The following is a 21,159-nucleotide window of genomic DNA, read 5'->3' on the forward strand; positions in this document are numbered from 1 at the left end:
GTGAAAATGGCTGAACTTGGTGCCACATGTCACCATCTAGTGGCAAGACTTGGGGAGATAGCAATGGCCAAGATTGTGCCACATCACCCATTTTCGCACAACACACTTCCGACTTCTAAAATCCGTAACTTTCACATAAGACCTCCGTTTTTGACGTTCTTTATATCCACGCGTAGGTAAAAATAATATCTACAACTTTCATTTTGACTCCGTTGGCTAATTCTCGACCGATCTTAAATTTAACAGTACGAGGCATTTAGACTGTTAAATGACCGCGAAGAATTCGTAACTCCTACAAACGTACTCTGTTTTCGTCTGTATTTTTTACTTTTAAGTTCCTATTAATGAGATCTTCAACTCTCATTTAAGTCATGTAAGCCAAAAACCGCTCGAACTAAAATTCGAGTTTCGGGCCGTGCACTGTTAAGCTGAATCTTAGAAAAATCATAACTTCTTCATACGAAGTCAGATTTGGGCGTTCTTTTTATGGATTTTCTCGGTTTAACATATTATATGACTTTCATTTAGATTACTAGGGCTAAAAAGTCCTTCATCATAAAATCACTATTTACGCTTCCTGGTGCCGTGCCGGTTCCTTCGCGAAACTTCGACGAGTCATAACTTCTTCGTTATAACTCGGATTTCGACGCTCTTTATATGTACGGAAACCTTGTGACATATTCTAAAACTTGGTTAAGATTATTTATTCTAAATAATCTTTTCTCGAAAAGTCATTTTCGACCACTATTACCTCTAAATTGACTAGCCCGGATCTACGTTAGTTACAATTATCTCCCCCTTAGGATGATTACGTCTCAGAATCATCAACGCAACAGGGCTTGTATAATGACTCCATACGTCATCTCTTCATCCTAGGTAATAATTATAACTTCTATATTCCTTCAAGTCTATCTGTTAGACTCATTGACTGTAAGCAGTACTCGATCGTGCACCTGCTCTCTACCTCAGGCTAGACTCCAAATTATGACCTTCAAGTCACAATATCGATCCTTACTAGATACGAACTTGAGATAAGTTCTTTTATTACTACTATGGATCTATGTGTCATATTGTAATGACCTATCATCGTATGTTGCAACGCTTTAGACTTAAGTCTCTTAGAGTCAAACTCCAAAACAGAGTATACCTTCCTTCATGTTCTAATGTGATACAATCACATTTCAATATGTAGCATTTCTAGCTACCAACTTCTTTAACAATCATCGCGATACTTCTACTGATCGCCCTGGGTTAGTTTTCATTTCAATCTTTTAGTTTAAGTTAGATGGTACATCGAACTTGGTTCTCTGAACCACGTAACATACTCATCGTATTCGGACTCAGTTTGATATGACCACTAGGGTCAGAATAACAACAATCTTCTTAGTCATTACCGAAACGATGGTAACGACATGCTTGACTAAAACAGACTCAATTATTGGCTTCTTGGTAACCTTGTGACTTTCCCTGATCCAAGCGTGAGTCATGTGCTTCCGGTAGTATATGCATCTACTACCTTTCACACCTACTCATACTCGTCCCAAGTATTGTCTCGTAGTTTTCAAGTCACCATACATGAAAAATCACATAACAGTTTAACACATTAGATGACAAAACGAGGGATTTATTATTTCTCGAAACTATTACATAGGTTTTCAAGTTCACCCTAGACTATGCCTCTAATAGGCTACATCATACGATACTATGGCTACTGCATAACTTGATCTTCAGATATGAAGTCCTCATCCTTGATTCCTCGCATGGTTTTCTACATCGTCGAGGATCATGTGAAATGCCCTTGGCCTTGGTGGCGTTTCTGGTCTTGCTGCTTTATTTTTCCTCGGGCAGTCCCTAGAAATATGCCCTTCTTTGTTACATCCATAACACACCTTCTTTTTGGACGCACACTTGTTGGTGTAATGCCCTGTCTTTCCATATTTGTAGCAAGTCATATCCTCGCCACATTTCCCAAAGTGCTTCTTTTTACACTTCTCGCACCACTTGGTTTCACCTCCTCCTCCTTCTTCAGTCTTTGATAATTTCCCTTCTTTGTTGGATTTTGAAGATCCTTCATGCTTCCTTTTCTCGCCAACTTCAGCTCTCTCCCGACCTTTTTCCATAATCTGGGTCTCAACATTCCTAGCTGCCCATATGGCAGCTTTCAAAGTGGTTGTTTGCTTAACCATTGGACCAAAGTCTGATGGTAATCCATGGGCAAACTTGTTAACCTTGGAGAGTTCGGTTAGGACTAGGTAAGGAACAAGCTTTATTTTCTCCGTAAAACTTGCAGCATACTCGATGACACCCATCCTTCCATTCTTTAGATTCTGGAACTCATTGTTGATCTCCAGAAGATCCTGCTCAGAGCAGTACTGCATCTTTAACTGCACCAGAAAATCTTCCCACAACATCTTGCTCGCTTCTCCTTTAGGCATCGAATCAGCTAGTAGCTTCCACCAGCTTAGTACTCTAGATTTCAACAGAGGAACCGCGAGAGCGGTCTTTTGCCTGTTGCTACACTCGCAACTCTCAAACATCGTCTCCATCTCGGAGATCTAGTTCATGACTTCCACCGGCGTCGGGCTTCCAGATAGACTTGGTGGTTTGGATGCCATGAAATCCTTGTATTTACATCCACGTCCGTCATTTCCTCCATCATGGTGGTTTTTCCTAACTAGTGGTGGGTTGGCTTGTCCAACAGTCCCACTGTAGTTTCCCTCCTTGGTCTGCCCTTCGTTCAAATCGGGCTGTTCGATCTGTATGGTCGCTTCCTCTCGATTTTGCTGGAGCAAATGTCTGGTTTCCTTCATTTGACGATCCAACATTGCCTGGATCATCGCTTGCACTCCGGCCATCGTTATTGGCTCAGCAGTGGCTACCACAACCTGTATTTGCTCAATCACTGGGGATTGGTTTTGGTTCCCATTTGTATTCACGTTTCCGCTACAGGTCCTTGCCATCTTGATCTATACACCGAATAAGGTGAATCTAGATCTTTATTTAGGATTTGACGTTTAAATCATGTTTATCACTATGAAACGTTTATATGCTAGTTCTAATATTGTATTCGTACATTTAGAATCCTAAACACATAAGGTTTCCAGATCCGGTCGGCAACAGACCATAGATCCGATCAAATGTAGCATAACAAATCATTTAGCACGTAAAAGCAATTTAGGCATCATTCCTAAAATAATCTAGTGCTCACACCTCACAATCATCGCTTAGCATTCTAAGTTTAAGTCTAGAAATTTCCTACAAATTCCTAGTTCACTTAAACTAATGCTCGATACCAACTGTGACATCCCCATTTTCACGGCTAGAAAAGACCGATTTTGTTTATGTTTTATCAAAATCAGAGTACTTCTTTTCATAAAAATGTTGCGGAATTTGTTCCCAGAAAAATACGATAAATACATTATCAAAATATTTTCGAAGAAACGTATTTTATTCATTTTAAAACGTTTGGCATGTCATCGTCAATACAGAAACATAAGCATAAACAGAACTTACATTTAGTTACACTAGTGATCTACATCTCTGTAATCTCTCAGTGTAATGTGACTTCATATCAACACCTGTGATATAAATAAATTGAGTGGGTCAGGTTGGGAAACCTGGTGAGTACATAGGGTTTTCAACCCACAATAATATAATTATTATGTTTAAACAATCAAACAATCAACCCAATTACCCATCCCCATTATCTTCTTTAAGCTTAAGGATCTACCCTAAGAATCAGCTATTCCTCGTTCATTCATTCTCAAGGATCATCCTAAGGAATCGGCACAAAGTCCATCGTTGCCGCAGTTTACATAACGGACACTAAGTCTGCATAGTCGCCAGGGTTTAGGCATCAAGTCTGCATGATCACCAAGGTTTAGGCATCAAGTCTGCATGATCACCAGGGTTTAGGCATCAAGTCTGCATGATCACCAGGGTTTAGAGTACACCGGGTGAACACATCGTTCACAACACCTACAGGTTGCGAGCCTACTAGTGTTCCACTGGACTGTCTAGAATAGTCCGTGGTTGTCATCCATACTCTGCTGAATGACGAGGCCATCATTTGGGAAAAATGCTTCTCACATCGTCCACCTCTCACCCTCACCTCGTGGTCTATAACACTTCTCAACTCATCATTCAACTCATATTCCATCTATTATATCTACCCATGTTTACCCCAACATTATCATAGATATAAAATACATATACAGTTTAAATCATTTAAAACATGTATAAAATCGTTCATTTAGCATAGACAACAAGTACTTAAATAATGTGCACACATAACACGTAATTTATATTAAATACTTCATATCTTTGTGTAAGATGAAAGTAACTATGCACTCACTTGAAAAGGTGGTGATTCCGAACTCAGACAACGCTTCACTTCTTGAAAACAAATAATTTCCTTCGACGAAACCTAGTATTATTACCACTAGATTTTAGTCTATTATTCACCGAGACTAATTAATAGTATAGCTATTATTACTATTATATAACCGTTAAATAATACTTATATAACCCATAATAATAGCCCAATTAGTTATTATATGTTCTTAATAACATTAATATAATTAAATAAAAACTATATTAAAAATAGCGTAGGCGTAGCTCACTTACAGCGGGTTTTATAGAAAACCAGGCTTTGCTTGGAGCAGCATTCCCGTGCGGAAAAGATCTTCTTCTCGGAGCCATCGAGCACTCAGGGGCTTTCGCCTCGTGCTAGGGAGGTTCCCTAGGCTTTTCGGGGGGGTTTCGGGGCTAGAGAGAGCTTCTAGAGAGAGAGTAAAGAGAAGAAAGAATGAGAAAGGTGTGATTTTTGGTGTGAAGAAAATCAGGGTGGGAGAGGTTCTATTTATAGGGTGAAAATGGCTGAACTTGGTGCCACATGTCACCATCTAGTGGCAAGACTTGGGGAGAAAGCAATGGCCAGTATTGTGCCACATCATCCATTTTCGCACATCACACTTCCGACTTCTAAAATCCGTACCTTTCACATATGACCTCCGCTTTTGACGTTATTTATATCCACGCATAAGTAAAAATAATATCTACAACTTTCATTTTGACTCCGTCGACTAATTCTCGATCGATCTTAAATTTAACAGTACGAAGCGTTTATACTGTTAAATGACCGTGAAGAATTCGTAACTCCTTCATACAGACTCTGTTTTTGTCTGTCTTTTTACTGTTAAGTTCCTATTAATGAGATCTTCAACTCTCATTTAAGTCATGTAAGCCAAAAACCGCTCGAACTAAAATTCGAGTTTCGGATCGTGCACTACTAAGCCGAATCTTAGAAAAATCATAACTTCTTCATACGAAGTTAGATTTGGGCGTTCTTTTTATGGATTTTCTCAGTTTAACATTTTCTATGACTTTCGTTTAGATTACTAAGGCTAAAAATTCCTCCATCGTAAAATCACTATTTACGCTTCCCGGTGCCGTGTTGGTTCCTTCGCGAAACTTCGACGGGTCATAACTTCTTCGTTATAACTCGGATTTCGACGCTCTTTATATGTACGGAAACCTTGTGACATATTCTAAAACTTGGTTAAGATTATTTAGAATAAATAATCTTTTCTTGAAAAGTCATTTTCGACCCCTATTACCTCTAAATTGACTAGCCCGGATCTACGGGTGTTACAGGTTGATCGCATCATACGCACCCATGATTTTTCCGCATGTTGGCTCTGATGTATTTCTGGATGATTGTCATTATACTTTGATTTCAACATTATGTTTTTTTTTTGTAAACAGTGAATGGTTGGTGGTTTTATCTGATCTAAAAATGAAAATTTTGGCTATAATTTTGGGATGTTACATAACCCGATAAAACTCTCAAATCCAGAGAAAAATTCCATAATAACCGAAAATGTTGTCAGAACCATGATCGGATCAACCCAAATACCAACTCTGTCAACGCGACATGCCGAAACTGGACTCTGTGTAGACCGAAGGTCACAACTGAAATATTGAACAATTTTGCTGCAATATACGAACTTTTACTACCCAAAGACAACCGCCAAACACGAGCTTCCTAAAACAAAATCCCACAACCAGACAACCAAGGGTACACACCCAAAAACCTAGATATACAACGGAAAAAACATTGATAAAGGGTTGACGCACCAACTGCACCTTCAACTATTGCTACTCAAAACCCCCAAACGACCCCCAAATGATGACGAGGAATGGAATGGCCAATCAATCGAAATGAACCGACAATATATTGTTGAACGAATCCCATACATAAATACATATACTGAACTTTGAAGTTGATCAACATATCAACCGGTGCGCATCTTGAACAAAGATAACCGACCGATACCACGATTTAAACATGCTCTCTATTTTCAATGCACAACCTGAGCGCCCTCCTCTATTAAGATCCCCTTGGCGCTTCCAAAAGGAACTACTGACAACACCGAGCTCCTTGCCCAACAACTTTCTGCTATGAGGACAACACATGCGCCCCTGAAGACATAAGACATAATCCTGAGAGCAATTTGCTACACGATCTGACCAATCCTTGAATTCTCCATGACCATGAAAAATACTATTTCGTTAAAAAACCGTAGATATCTGCTAGACAGGTTATAGTTACCCAACAGGAGCAGATACATGGTCTAGCGAGTAAAAGTTCCAAAAAATAATAACTAGAATCAGTTTCAAATTTTAGGAATCAGAGCTGAAACTGGTCATATTGGTTCATGTTCTAGAACAGCCGGTTCCTATGTGGTTCTAGTTTCGATGCTCACCCCTAGTAAGGTGTTGTTTGTTTGCAATTTAATGGAATGAATTATATAAGAACCTTATTCATTAAATCGTATCTACATGAGTTAATGACTTTCCTAAAAAATATGAGTGAACCTTATTCATTAAATCGTATCTACATCAAGATGTTTAAACGCATGCTTGTCTTGATGTAAAAAGGATCACCTTGTGTTCCTTCAATCATGATTGGAGGTGGTCAAACTTTATGTTTGGTTTCAGACACTTGTCTTTATCATCACTGTAACTATAACAGGAACGTGAACATGCTTGTCTTCAAGTCCAAAAAACTGTTAATTCTCATATATTTAATTGTGGGATAATGTATGAAAGTCCAAAAAACATTTGGAGAAAATAAGAAAAACATAGTTAATCAGTGAAAGAATATTGTATGGCAGATTGTCTAAAAGTGATGCCGAGGGCAACGTGGTTGTTAAATATTTGGTAATCTGGATAAAATCAATTGCTTCATCTTTCTAAAGGTGAATGCCTACACGGATTTATTGTTTTATCTTGCTAATTGATTGCTGAAGACAAAAATACGAATTTGGTCCTGGTATTTAAAAACATTTGGATACGGTCCCATAGTTTTTCAACTTGGATGGAAGATCAAAAATCAAAATGTTTCTGTGTTTTTTGTCCAAAAAAATTTGAAAAGACGATTATGCCCTTTTAATTTCTTTTTTCTATAATTACTTTAATGCTATTTTAATATGAAAAAAAAAAACAAAAAGTATTGGAACAACCACCCATCCCCACGTACTCTCTCTCTCACACACACATACAAAAACTCACTCTTTCCCTTTCCTTTTCCCTTTCTATTTCTCTTCTTAGTCTTCCACACCTATCATATACAAATCAGAAGAAAAAAAAAAAAAACAGATTGTTTTTTACATTGCTACTAGATTACACACACAAGGAGTCCCCCAAAATTTAGGTTCTTAAGATTTTTTTTTGCCCAGCTTCAAAAACCAAACTAATGTTATCGAGATCAAAAACGCACACACCACACCTTTAAATCTAGAGCTTCAGTTCTCTCTCTCTCTCTCTCTCTCTCTCTATATATATATATATATATATATATATATATATATATATATGTGTGTGTGTGTGTGTGTGTGTGTGAAGAATTCAGATAAGTTCCTATCGCCAAATCCTCCACACCATACCTTATGATGCACCTTGCCTTTATCATCTTTCAACATACACCCAACCCTCTAAATTATATTGATGAATATCATTGTCCTGCTCAGATATTTACAAACAATGATCATAAATTTTGGAAATAGATCAATAGTAAGTTAGGGTTAGGTATTATTAAATCTATTGATAATGTTTTCAAGAAAATTGAATGAGTTCAAGTGCATCGATGAACAAGGGCATACCTGTCACCCATACGCTTCGTGAAGATCTAAAGCAAAGTCGCATAATCATCTCCATCGAGTAATATTCCCAACTCCTTACACTTTGTAATATGTTTATCTGTGAATACATCTCATACTCTATTCTTCAAATTCAAAGAGTACGACATCATTATTTCTAAGGGTGATTGGAAGAGAAAAGGGTGTAGCATCGTGGGGGACACTAGAGATGAAAGCAATTTCTCCTTCTTCGACTTCATTGACTACTGAGTGGACTGGGAGGTCGTGAATGGCGGTGATGCTACGGTGGTCAGTATGGGAAAACATCGAGATATGGAGGTGATGAAGATGAAGAAATGTCGAGCGGTGTTGGTGGCGTCGAATGTAGGATTTGCTCGGATGAAGTTTTTGATTGTTGAATCCATTAGGATTTAGGGCTTCATAACGGGAATGGATGTGATGAAGCCGACCTCTTTTTTATGAGAGAGAGAGAGAGAGAGAGAGAGAGAGACATTTTTTTTTCTTTTATATTTTAAAAATTCTCCAAATACGAAGGAAACAAATCAAAGAAGAATAAAAAAATCCAAAAATAAAATTAAAAGGGTATAATGGTCTTTTCAAGTTTTTTTAGGCCAAAAACACAGAAACATTTTGATTTTGCACATTCCATGCAAGTTGAAAAGTTTTTTGACCCTATCCAAAGGTTTTTAAATATCACAGGGACCAAATTTGTAGTTTTGTCATTCCTGAATTTTAATAAATGACAGTTAATTCATTTAAACTTGTATCAGAAACACCAAAACAATCTAATATTAATCAACATGGTATATCTTATTGTGAGTGCGCACTAAAACTCAAAGACAAGGTAGTCTAATTAGCCAACGGGTGTTACTGCAATCCACAAAACATAACATATCTCTGATATCTAGAACAAACATAAAACGTTCAATAGCATGTTAGATCAACTATTCAAGTACCCTCTATTAAACCAAGTATATGTTGAATTTAAATAAAAGTTCATCATATTAAAATTTCTCAAAACTTTAATGAATTAACAAAACTGAAACCCAAATGCCATCTACACTTCCTTTGGCACAAGCTTACCAATCAGCTTAAGCAAAGAAGCATATAAAGATCTAGCTTTGATGTGATCAAGCAACATTGCTACAGTTGAAGCATCAAGTGAGAAACCTTTTCTTTCCATTTCCTTTAAAAGCATCTCTACTACATCATGTTGTTGGTTCTTTAAAAATCCTTGGAGAATAATGCGGTAAGTCACAACATTTGGCAAGCAGCCTCTCTTTTCCATTTCAATAAACAAATCTTTTGCTTCCCCCATCACACCTTCCCGGCAAAACCCACCAATCATTGTATTATATGTCCAAATATTAGGTGTTAAACCTTTAACAATTAGTTCATTGAAAAGGTTCCTTGCAATATCAAACTTCCCGCTTTTAGTTGCACCATCAATAAGTATATTGTACACAATAACATTTGAATTTAGGTTGTTGTCACCTATCAAATAGAATAAAGAGAGTGCTTTCTCCACTTGATTGTTGTTGCAAAGACCCTCCAAAATTATTCTGTAAGTGCATTCATCCGGAATCAAGTTGTGTGCTCGCATATCATTATAAACTCCATGAGCATCTTTACAACGTCCAACTCGAAACAATCCATGTAACATGGTACTGTAAGTGATCACATCGGGTTTCATACCTTTTTTAGTTATTTCATTAAACAAATGCATGGCGTCTTCTATCTTCAATTTCTTCCAATACCCATTCAATAAACTATTATAAGTGACAACATCAGGAACCACACCTCGAAATTCCATTGAATCAACAACTTCCCTTGCTTTGCTCATTTTGCCTCGCAAACAATACCCATCAATAAGTGAATTGTATGTCACTATATCGGGATCCTTGCCTTTTTGGATCATTAAGTTGAAGACACCTTTTGCATCTTCAACATTACCTTCTTTGCAAAGTGCATCCACTAATATATTGAAAGTATGAACATCTGGGGAAATCCTTTGTTGTTCCATTTCTTTGAGCATTTTATCAACCTCCTTCCAATGACATAAGTTACAAAGGCCATGAATCAGAGAGGTGTAAGTCACAACATCAGGTAGAATGCCCTTTTGGAAGACCATTTCTTTGTAGAGGTTTAAAGCATCATTTACCATTTTGTCCTTACAAAGACTATCAATGATGGTGTTATATGTGACGACATTAGGTTTACAATCCTTTTCGTCCATTAGTTTAAGCAAAGCAATGGCTGTATCATTAATACCAAATTTGCAAAGCCCTTTGATCATAGTGTTGTACATAATTGCATTAGGTTCACAAAGTTTCTCTTTAATCAGTTTCTTGAATAATTTTTCTGCTTCGAGAATCCTATCTTCTAAGATGAGTCCATTTAAGAGTGTACTAAAAGTGCATACATCAGGTAAAATAGCACGTTTGAAGCCATAGCCAAGGACTACAAATCCTTCACTGGTGTGGTGCATTTGGCAACAACACTTTATGACAACGTTAATAGTGTAGACATCGATAGGTACATGAATGTCATTCATTTGTTTAAAAAGCTCGATTGAAATAGAAAAGTGTTTCGTATTAGTAACAGCTTGCAACAACTGGGTGAATTTAACGACTGATGGCAGAGGTTTTCTCTGTGTCATTTCATCGAACAGTTTGTGGACATCGTCAGGGTTAGTAATCTTTTTAGACATAGATCGAGAATGATTGAAAACTGTTTGATGATTGAAAGAATAAGTTGAATCAAACGGTGCTAAAATCGTTTTGGTGGGAGAGAATCCGGTGAATAATTCTATAAATGATGAAGGATTTTTGAAAGAAATAAGGGAAGAATGAGCAGTACCTTTCAATTTGTAAAGGAGATGGGAGATGACGAAAGATGAAACGATCGTCATCATCACTGGTTCACGTAACTACGAATCAATCAAACACTATTTTCAATTCACACGGATTTGGTATTAGCATTTTCGCATTTACAGGTTATTTTATTTTTATCTTTATTTTACGACTAGGGTTTTAATGTTTTATAAGTCAGTTTTTAAGGTGAACACGATCGATTTCTGAGTTCGACCCGTAAGTCAATCCAATTTCAAGAATAATCATGTTTTTTCTTGTTTTCATGTACACAATCAAGTTCAAACATGAAAAAAATCACATAAAAACAACTTCAAACATTAAAATAAACAGAAAAACAAGTTATGGATCACCTCAAATATATTTAAAAAATATAAAACTATACGTGTTATATCAATCCATATATATATATATATATATATATATATATATATATATATATATATATATATAATATTGAAAAGAAAATAAAATATAATATCAAACAAATATAGTTTTAGATGAATACACATATAAAAAAGTTTCATGAAGTTTTACATGAATACAAATACATTAAAAAGTTTCATAACATTTACCATGTGTTTTATTCAATTTAAGATAAATATAAATAGATGATCAAGGTTTCTTATGAAAAATGTTTCATTTTTGTATGTTTTTTATTCAATTTAACCAGCTTAATTGTGTTTTTTTTGGTAAAAATTGTTCGATTCATTCCGGTACAAAAATAAACATAAAATCGGTGCTAGTAAACCACTCCACTCCCCGATTCTGGTTCAACCAATTCAAACTGGATTTTAAAACATTGGTTTACATCCGATATTGCCGAAAACTTTATCTTAGTTTTAAACAATGTGTTAAAAATCGGTTTTTTAGTTGAACCATGGCTACTGGTTTAAATTTTTCTTAGCCCTACTTTTACACCAAAAGAAGATATGGGTGACAAAGTTATCAAATAGAACTGTCATCCTCGGAAAAGAAGCAAAAATCTGAGCATTTCTGTAGCTCCAAATGTGCCACCAAAGCGAATAAAAAACGCCCTCCAACCATGAACCAACGCTTTATCAACTCTGAGCACCGTATAGAAGAAAACTAAAGCTGCCAATTTTCAAAAGAAGTAAACATAGTCAAACGACAGGAAAACAGATGATTCATGTTTACACAGAAAGAGAATCACAAGTAGCGCAAATCAAAGTAGCGAAAACATTAACTTTTATGGGCACCAATTTACTCCACTTAGTTTCAAAAGAGGTGGAAGGAAGAGTTTTTTTTATCAATGAACGATCTGACTGACTCCACCGTGAAGTCCCCTACTCCTGAAAAAGACCAAAACCACATGTCACAAGCAGACAACAAAGAAACGAAATCCAACAACTGGGAAAAAGCATCCCATTGAAAGGATTTGGCTCTCCCTCTAAGAGATCTAGGAAAAAAGGAATAGAAGGATCTCTGCTCTATTTTAGCTTGAATCATCACCTGTTTATCCATCTCAAGATTAAAAAGCCTTGGGAATTGACTTTTAAGAGAAGAACCTCCAACCCAAATGTCTTCCCAAAAAAAAAGGACCCATTTCTAATCTTCTTAGTACAAAAAGACATCAGATCAAGCCTTTTTCCTTTAAAATGATTGACTGCTTTTAAAATATCTAGTCAAATGGAAGGCCTCCCCATAGGTAACCGATGATCGATAAACGTGTTTTCTCCATGAATATATTTAACCACTTTTACCCAAAGATAATATGGAGTATGCAAATATCGCCAAATCCTCTTAAAAAGAAGAGCTCTAGTCAAAGCGAAGAAACTGCTAACCCCCAAACCTCTGTGTTTTTTGTGAGCTAAAATTCTTTTCCAAGCAATCCAACTCATTTTTTCTCATCCATATCAGCACCAATGAAAAACATTTTACGCATGGCTTGCAAAGAATTTGAAATACCAATTGGCGCCTTAACCAGACAGCTTGGTCAACACGGTTTCTACAACTTTCTAGTTTTTCTTATTTTCATGCACCTAAACAAGTTTAAACATTGAAAAAACAAAAAATAAAAACAATTTGAGTAATTTACTGAAATCGTCCCTGTGGTTTGGTCAAAATTGCGCGTTTGGTCCTTAACTTTTTTTTTTGCACTCGGATCGTCCCTGTGGTTTGATTTTGTTGCGTTTTTCATCTCTGTGGTTTGATTTTGTTGCATTTTTCGTCCCTTACATACATAAAGTTAGGGACCAAACATGCAATTTTTACTAAACCATAGAGACGAAAAACGCAACAAAATCAAACCACATGGATGATCCGAGTGAAAAAAAAAAGTTAGGGACCAAATGTGCAATTTTGACCAAACCACAGGAACGATTTCAGTAATTTACTCAAACAATTTTAAATGTTAAAAATATACAGAAAAGCAAGTTGTAGATCACTAGGAAAATTTTTATAACTCTTATAAAGGAGGTCATTCAAATACTTATATTTTGAACCATATTAATTTGAAACTCCCACTTTTTCATCTTATGCTAATTAACTATTTAATTAATTGAAATATTTTACCTATATAAAATGATTATTTTATGATTGGTTAGTCACAATGAAATAAATAGTTTGAATGATGATATATGTTCGAGAGAACTAAATATGGATATGATAATCAAGCTTTTGGAAGCCTAATAGGTAGTTGGGTGATTTGTGGGTTTCAATTTATATTCATATATTTTTCATTCTGTTTTCTTTATATTTCAAGAAAATATTTATGGTTGTATATTTGGAAGCAAATGAAAAAGATGACTATTTAAATTTATTTGTTACAATTAGTTGAATATTAGTTGAATATGTATTCTCTTAGTATGCAAAATCATATAAAATGTTTTTTATTTGATTCAATCGTTGGATCTGTAATTAATATAGTTATATGATTAATGGATATTTACACAAATAAGTGTGATTATAAAATTTTGACAACATTATGCGTGCTTCAATTTCAATGTAAAAGAATGCAAAATAAATTTATCATATAAGTTTTAATTAAAATCATCATTATTACTTTGTGTTTTTTGCTATGTTATAAGCATTTGTTAATAATAGATACATATGAGACATCCATACCTTATAAGATGGTCATGTAAATGAGAAAATATACAAATTAACTACAATGCCAAAAACCATATAAAAAATAACAAGAGATTAAATTAAAAAAAATAGCATAGAACAAAATAACACAATGGATGTATATGTATACCAACTTACAAAGTGTATATCTTGAAGTATTTTGATTCACAAACAAATGCAAACTCTCTATAAATATGTTAATCAAAATTCATAATAAATAAATTTACACTTATAAATATTATAATTAATTTTATAACTAGTGTCATATCCCTGTTTTGCGGGGGTTGGATTTTCATTCTACTGTTTCCGAAAGGAAGAAAAGTACAATGCTATAGCACTTACTCCAAGGTAAGTTTTTGGTGTCTATATGAAATGCCATTTAACATAAACAAAGATTAGATTTAAAAAGATAGTTATAAAACGTAACAAATAGCTCCGCTTATGGATATGTAAGTCGTATTTCTTTATCCAAAAGTATCTGATAGCTAAAGCTTATATACTTTTATTGAACAAAAATGTCATGAGTAACATACAATGTTAAAAATAAAGATTAAAAAATTAAAAACTTTTAATGGGTATTAATGTTTTTTGTTATTGAAATAGTATGTCCCAAGGGATATTGGGAAGGGTAGAAGTGGTATAGAAAAGTAAACATCCTACTTACATTTACTGTTACATCATTGAAATTCAGAAAAGTTAACTATTATCCTTACTTAAGTATGATGGTAAAAGTAAGCATCACTTACAACAACGTACTTTGAAAAAATTGTAGAAACCTACAAATTTTTGTAACTTATCTTGAATAAGAGAATAGCAAGTTGGTTTAGTTCTCCATATAATGTAAGAATCGAAGTTTCAAAAGTGAAACGACAAAAAAAAAATTACATTCCAATAATCATAATTTAGAAAAAATTATCCATCGTCTTAATGCATGACATGTATCAGTTTGATTAAAGAGCATCTATATACCCTTTTTTTATTTAAGGTTTAACCACTAAAGTTTGTATTAAGAAGGTTTGTGTTTTTTAGTTTCATTTCAATGAAACTTGAAATCAAATTTTACTACTTACCGGTTCAATTGGTAAACACTATCTAACATGCTTCTTATTCCGAAGACCACATTCTATTATACCATTTTACACGTGGAACAAATTGAAATAAAATGCATTCTCATTACTTTCTTCATCATCTTACGTATACAAAGCGTCTGAATGATCCATACTAACTTGCTAACATACACTTAAGTAACAAAGACATGAAGATGTAACAATAATTAACCACTAAATATCAAAATTATAGTTTTTAACTATAGTGAAATGACACTTTACTTGTCAATAATTATCAAATATCCCAACATCTGTATCTACAAGCAAGCCATTAAGACAAGTCAGCATATCAGATGATTAGAACATGTGGAAGGTGTGCATTGAATTAAAATCAATACAAGTGAAATATACAATAAAAATGTAGTCGTTGTGTTATTAGGCTACACGATTGGGAGAATCAGAGGAACAGAACAAAACTTTGTACTTGAAATCAAACAAAACTTGCTAAAAAAACCTTCAATAGAAGAAACAATAAATGAAAATGAAAAAAAAAAAAACACATAAATCGGTAAGATTTGGTTAAAAAATCAGTATTCGATACCTAATAGAACTGTGAGAAGGAGAACAATGTGAAGATCCAATTTTGATTTATGCATAAATCCAATTTTGATATATGCTTCCTTCCGTACGATTGAATCAAAAAGCTTTGATTAATGAAAATATTGTCACCTCCATTGATTATGTTACCTAAAAGCGACAACCCAAAAAGAAAAACAGTGGTTCGCCATGGTCTACAGACGCCGCCTAGGACAGATGGTAGCTTCCGATGGTCACAGCGGCGAGGGAGAAACGAAGAAGGTCAGACAGATGACATCTGAACATAGTAGCAGTAGAAAAAAAGGAGGAAACGGTCTTTGAAATCCCAAATAAGCTCTGATTCCTATTCCAATAGGCCAGACTCCATGTTACAGAACCCTAATTGAAAGTTACAGCCACTTCGTTTAAATTGACAAAATCAACTGGCCCCATGTTAAAAAAACTGTTAAAAGCTTTTACAACACTGATTGGGGAGAAATATAGAATGAAGACGAACGATTTTAGGTCACAGTACCTGAAAAAACACCAATCAATTGTAGGAAATGGGATTTGATAGGTACTTGGTTGTTCTTCCTCATGTTCTCCTTCCGGTCCTTCTTGACGTTGTTATATTTTTTTTCCGGCAACAACCGAAGATGGAGATGGTAGTGGAGCAGGTGGAAAAACCCTCAAACCTAGATCGCCACTTCAAGCATACCGCCCTCCTAATGAAATCAATTTGAGGCATGAAGAAATCGATTTCAGGTGTTACAAGGAGTCTAGAGGAGGTTGTTTGGTTTTGCTTTAAAAATACTTTTTATCTTTTTCTTTTTGAAAAAGTTAAAAAATTTAATAAGATTTTAAAAATTCTTTTAGAATAGTTTTGTTTAAGAAGAAAACACTCCTTTTCCAAAAGTTACTGAATGCTATTTTTTTCTAACTTTTGAGCTTTTAAAATGCAAAAAGTTAAAATTTCTTTTTGGCAAAAGTAATAAGTTAGGAAGAACTTTTGAAGTCTAAAAATTCACCCACACACCCCCATAATGTTGAGAGAAATCGAAAAGAAATTAGGATTTGCGGAGCCTTATCAACAGAAAGGAAAAAAAAAAAAAAAGGATGGAGATAAGGCGGTGGGCGATAAAAGGTGGAAAGATCTGGTCGGTATGATTGAGGGTGACCTGATGAACATCTTTCCTTCCCTCCACGTTTTTTTCTATATTACCATAACTCACTCCAATATAAACTTATTATCTTTAATTAATTGCTAATAAATTTAATTTCTAATGTACTAGTGTTTGATTTATATAAGATAAAATCTATTTTCGTATTTTCGCAAATTATTTACGTTTTCACATGAGCCTATATTATTTTCGTATTTTCGCAAATTATTTACGTTTTCACATGAGCCTATATATATATATATATATATATATATATATATATATATATATATATATATATATATATATATATATATATATATATATATGTAAATTTATTCGGACTGTGATTAGAGAAATAATCAATAAGTTAGTTTTAAGTGATTCAAAGAAAATACGATTTATAACGATAATATAACTTTTGAGTGAATTTTTTTTTTCTTATTGTTCCTAAAGCACATGAACAAATATAGAAGTAGGATGCTATAATACAAAAGATCAATTACAGTAGGTAGTTATTTCTTATATTTAGCCCGATCAGATAAGAAAAAAGCAAGTGATCAAAATGCATGTTGCTAAGGGTGCCATAGTGCTTGAAAAATTAGCAAGTGATCAAAATACATGTTGCTAAAGCTGCTAAAGTGCTTGTAAAATTGCAGATGGTAAGAAATTGATGCAACCAACTCTTGGCTGTCAAAGTGTTAGGTTTTTTTGCCCCATTTTGGAATTTCTTGCCATATAAGTGAAGCTAGGGAGAATTTCTAGTATAATATATAAATAATTTTTTTTGCTAACTGATTGTATTCTAACATATAATCCAACTACGACCGTTGAGGTAAAAATCAAAAGCCCAAAAAGTTAATGATTGTAATTTGTATGAGTTGGTGTACTCACATTCACTCACATTCTGCTCTCATCCTGAAACAATACAAAACGTAATCTGATTATGTAACAAAAATAAAAGGAAAAAAATTTAATACTTACTTTCCATTTTCTTGAAATAAAATGTTATAATTGCATAGTCTTAGTGACCTGACGAACATTTTTCCTTCCCGCCACGTATTTCTCTATATTCTACACCGACTCAAAATTAGAATTTGATATCAACACTCGTCTCTTTTATAAATCCAAGTAATTTTTACCTCTTTCTCTGGATTCCTTTGTTGATTAAATTTTGATTACGTCTCGCGTCCTACGTAATCGACCACCAACTTGTTGCTTTCAAATTGTTTCTCCTTTTGCAATATTTGGTATTTGCTTTTCTTTATAAAGAACATCTATGACAGTTAAAAAAAAAACTGATCTTCCCAAAAGAACAAGAAGGAAAAGAAAGATGAGTGAATGCTAATCTCAATAAGAGCTTTGCTTGCCAATATAAAAGCATCATTTGCACAAGCAATAACATCTATCAATGTGGAAAGACCTTGCATTTCATAAAAAGGAACCCTTGAAAAAAGTGTTAATTCAAATAAACCAAACGTCAAACAGTTCGTGTGTTATATCGAAATGAGCAACCAGTTTCACTTTGGAGGGTAACAAGAGGTACAAAGGGCAAACTTTCAAATAAGTCAAAATCACCCTACATTTCCGAAGTTAAGTGAGCATAAAACAAAATAGATAAAACCTAATTAAAGAGCACCATTTCAGCCATTCGGTAAGAGTATTAACTTGACTATCCAATAGACTTGAATGGCAGGGTTATGAGTGTCTCAAAATATTGTAAACTTTGATCATATATATATATATATATATATATATATATATATATATATATATATATATATATATATATATATATATATATATATATTGAATGGCAGGGTTATGAGTGTCTCAAAATATTGTAAACTTTGATCATATATATATATATATATATATATATATATATATATATATATATATATATATATATATATAAGATTAAGCGATTTTTTTTATCTGGGTAAGCTTTAGTTTCACAATTTGCCCACAAAGCATTTGGAAAGATAAAAAAAAATGTTAGTTATAAAACAATTTTGAGAGAGTAGAGATATCATATAATCTTGAACGAGTTCCTTCATAAGGAGTGCAATTTTCAAAGAACACAAGAATTTTCTGATCTGGGTAATCTTCATTTGTCAATTTTATCATAACTTTGCAAGAAAATATCAATATTTCATCTAGAAAGATTTAAATTTACCTCAAAATTAGTTTGTTTAACTGGTTAAGCTTTGGTTGATCAACAATCGGCTAAGCAACACGCACTTCTACTACAAAAATATTAATTAACACTCCTAAAATGAATTAAAAATAGACCTCCAAACATCTCTTCTCAGATAAATTAATGGTTCAAGTAAAAGTTGCAGTGTTGAGGACGAAAGCAGTAGAGTCTACATCCTATTAAAAGAAAGCCCAAGATCAAGTCATATAAAAAATTATCTTTATATACTGGCCCAAATAAATATACACCTTTAACGAAAGTATGGCAGAGTTGAGAGTAATATAAAGCCATTGAACATGATAGACATGGATGATAGATCACATAATAATATTTGGTGGTAATTCATTAAAGCAGAAATGACAATATGTTTCCTATAATTGCTTTGATATCATCTGCGGAAGTGAAAAGCATAAGAGCAATATCAAAAATAGATGAAAACAATAATTTTTACTTGAGATGTACCTCAACATAGTGTACTTGTGTATGAATCAAAGTGGCTTGAGGTATGTAGTCAAAGACATTTGACAATATGTTTCCTACAATTGCTTTGATATCATCTGCGGATGTGAAAAGCATAAGAGCAATATCAAAAATAGATGAAAACAATAATTTTTACTTGAGATGTACCTCAACATAGGGTACTTGTGTATGAATCAAAGTGGCTTGAGGTATGTAGTCAAAGACATTTGACAATATGTGTCCTATAAGTGCTTTGATATCATCTGCGGAAGTGAAAAGCATAAGAGCAATATCAAAAATAGATGAAAACAATAATTTTTACTTGAGATGTACCTCAACATAGTGTACTTGTGTATGAATCAAAGTGGCTTGAGGTATGTAGTCAAAGACATTTGACAATATGTTTCCTACAATTGCTTTGATATCATCTGCGGATGTGAAAAGCATAAGAGCAATATCAAAAATAGATGAAAACAATAATTTTTACTTGAGATGTACCTCAACATAGGGTACTTGTGTATGCACAATCAAAGTGGCTTGAGGTATGTAGTCAAAGACATTTGACAATATGTTTCCTATAATTGCTTTGATATCATTTGCGGAAGTGAAAAGCATAAGAGCAATATCAAAAATAGATGAAAACAATAATTTTTACTTGAGATGTACCTCAACATACGGTACTTGTGTATGAATCAAAGTGGCTTGAGGTATGTAGTCAAAGACATTTGACAATATGTTTCCTATAATTGCTTTGATATCATCTGCGGAAGTGAAAAGCATAAGAGCAATATCAAAAATAGATGAAAAAAATAATTTTTACTTGAGATGTACCTCAACATAGGGTACTTGTGTATGAATCAAAGTGGCTTGAGGTATGTAGTCAAAGACATTTGACAATATGTGTCCTATAAGTGCTTTGATATCATCTACGGAAGTGAAAAGCATAAGAGCAATATCAAAAATAGATGAAAACAATAATTTTTACTTGAGATGTACCTCAACATAGGGTACTTGTGTATGAATCAAAGTGGCTTGAGGTATGTAGTCAAAGACATTTGACAATATGTTTCCTATAATTGCTTTGATATCATTTGCGGAAGTGAAAAGCATAAGAGCAATATCAAAAATAGATGAAAACAATAATTTTTACTTGAGATGTACCTCAACATAGGGTACTTGTGTATGAATCAAAGTGGCTTGAGGTATGTAGTCAAAGACATTTGACAATATGTTTCCTATAATTGCTTTGATATCATCTGCGGAAGTGAAAAGCATAAGAGCAATATCAAAAATAGATGAAAACAATAATTTTTACTTGCGATGTACCTCAACATAGGGTACTTGTGTATGCACAATCAAAGTGGCTTGAGGTATGTAGTCAAAGACATTTGACAATATGTTTCCTATAATTGCTTTGATATCATCTGCGGAAGTGAAAAGCATAAGAGCAATATCAAAAATAGATGAAAACAATAATTTTTACTTGAGATGTACCTCAACATAGGGTATTTGTGTATGATACAACGTGGCTTGAGGTATGTAGTCAAAGACATTTTACAATATGTTTCCTATAACTGCTTGGATATCATCTGCGGG

At 33.9% G+C, this 21,159-nt stretch overlaps 1 protein-coding gene and 1 long non-coding RNA gene across 2 annotated transcripts; both read right to left on the reverse strand.

The window, feature by feature from the left end:
• Positions 1–9,080: 9,080 nt before the first annotated feature.
• Positions 9,081–11,149, reverse strand: LOC145034034 (uncharacterized). Its single transcript, XM_078982466.1, has one exon. It carries the CDS (start codon positions 11,074–11,076, stop codon positions 9,220–9,222), a length of 1,857 nt encoding a protein of 618 aa, XP_078838592.1. The 5' UTR covers positions 11,077–11,149; the 3' UTR covers positions 9,081–9,219.
• A 4,125-nt stretch (positions 11,150–15,274) lies between these two features.
• LOC145037484 (uncharacterized) lies at positions 15,275–16,849 on the reverse strand. The gene is made up of 2 exons (XR_013678880.1): positions 15,770–16,849; positions 15,275–15,485 (listed from the first exon to the last, which is right to left on the reverse strand). It is a non-coding gene; the product is annotated as an uncharacterized LOC145037484 (long non-coding RNA).
• Between the last annotated feature and the right edge of the window lie 4,310 nt (positions 16,850–21,159).

Source organism: Lactuca saligna, chromosome 3 (genome assembly GCF_052625555.1).
Source record: "Lactuca saligna cultivar CGN05327 chromosome 3, ASM5262555v1, whole genome shotgun sequence".
Lineage (NCBI taxonomy): Eukaryota > Viridiplantae > Streptophyta > Magnoliopsida > Asterales > Asteraceae > Lactuca > Lactuca saligna.

Excerpts from the sequence above, each read along its gene's own strand:
- LOC145034034 (XM_078982466.1), bottom strand. The coding sequence starts at position 11,076 with ATGATGACGATCGTTTCATCTTTCGTCATCTCCCATCTCCTTTACAAA.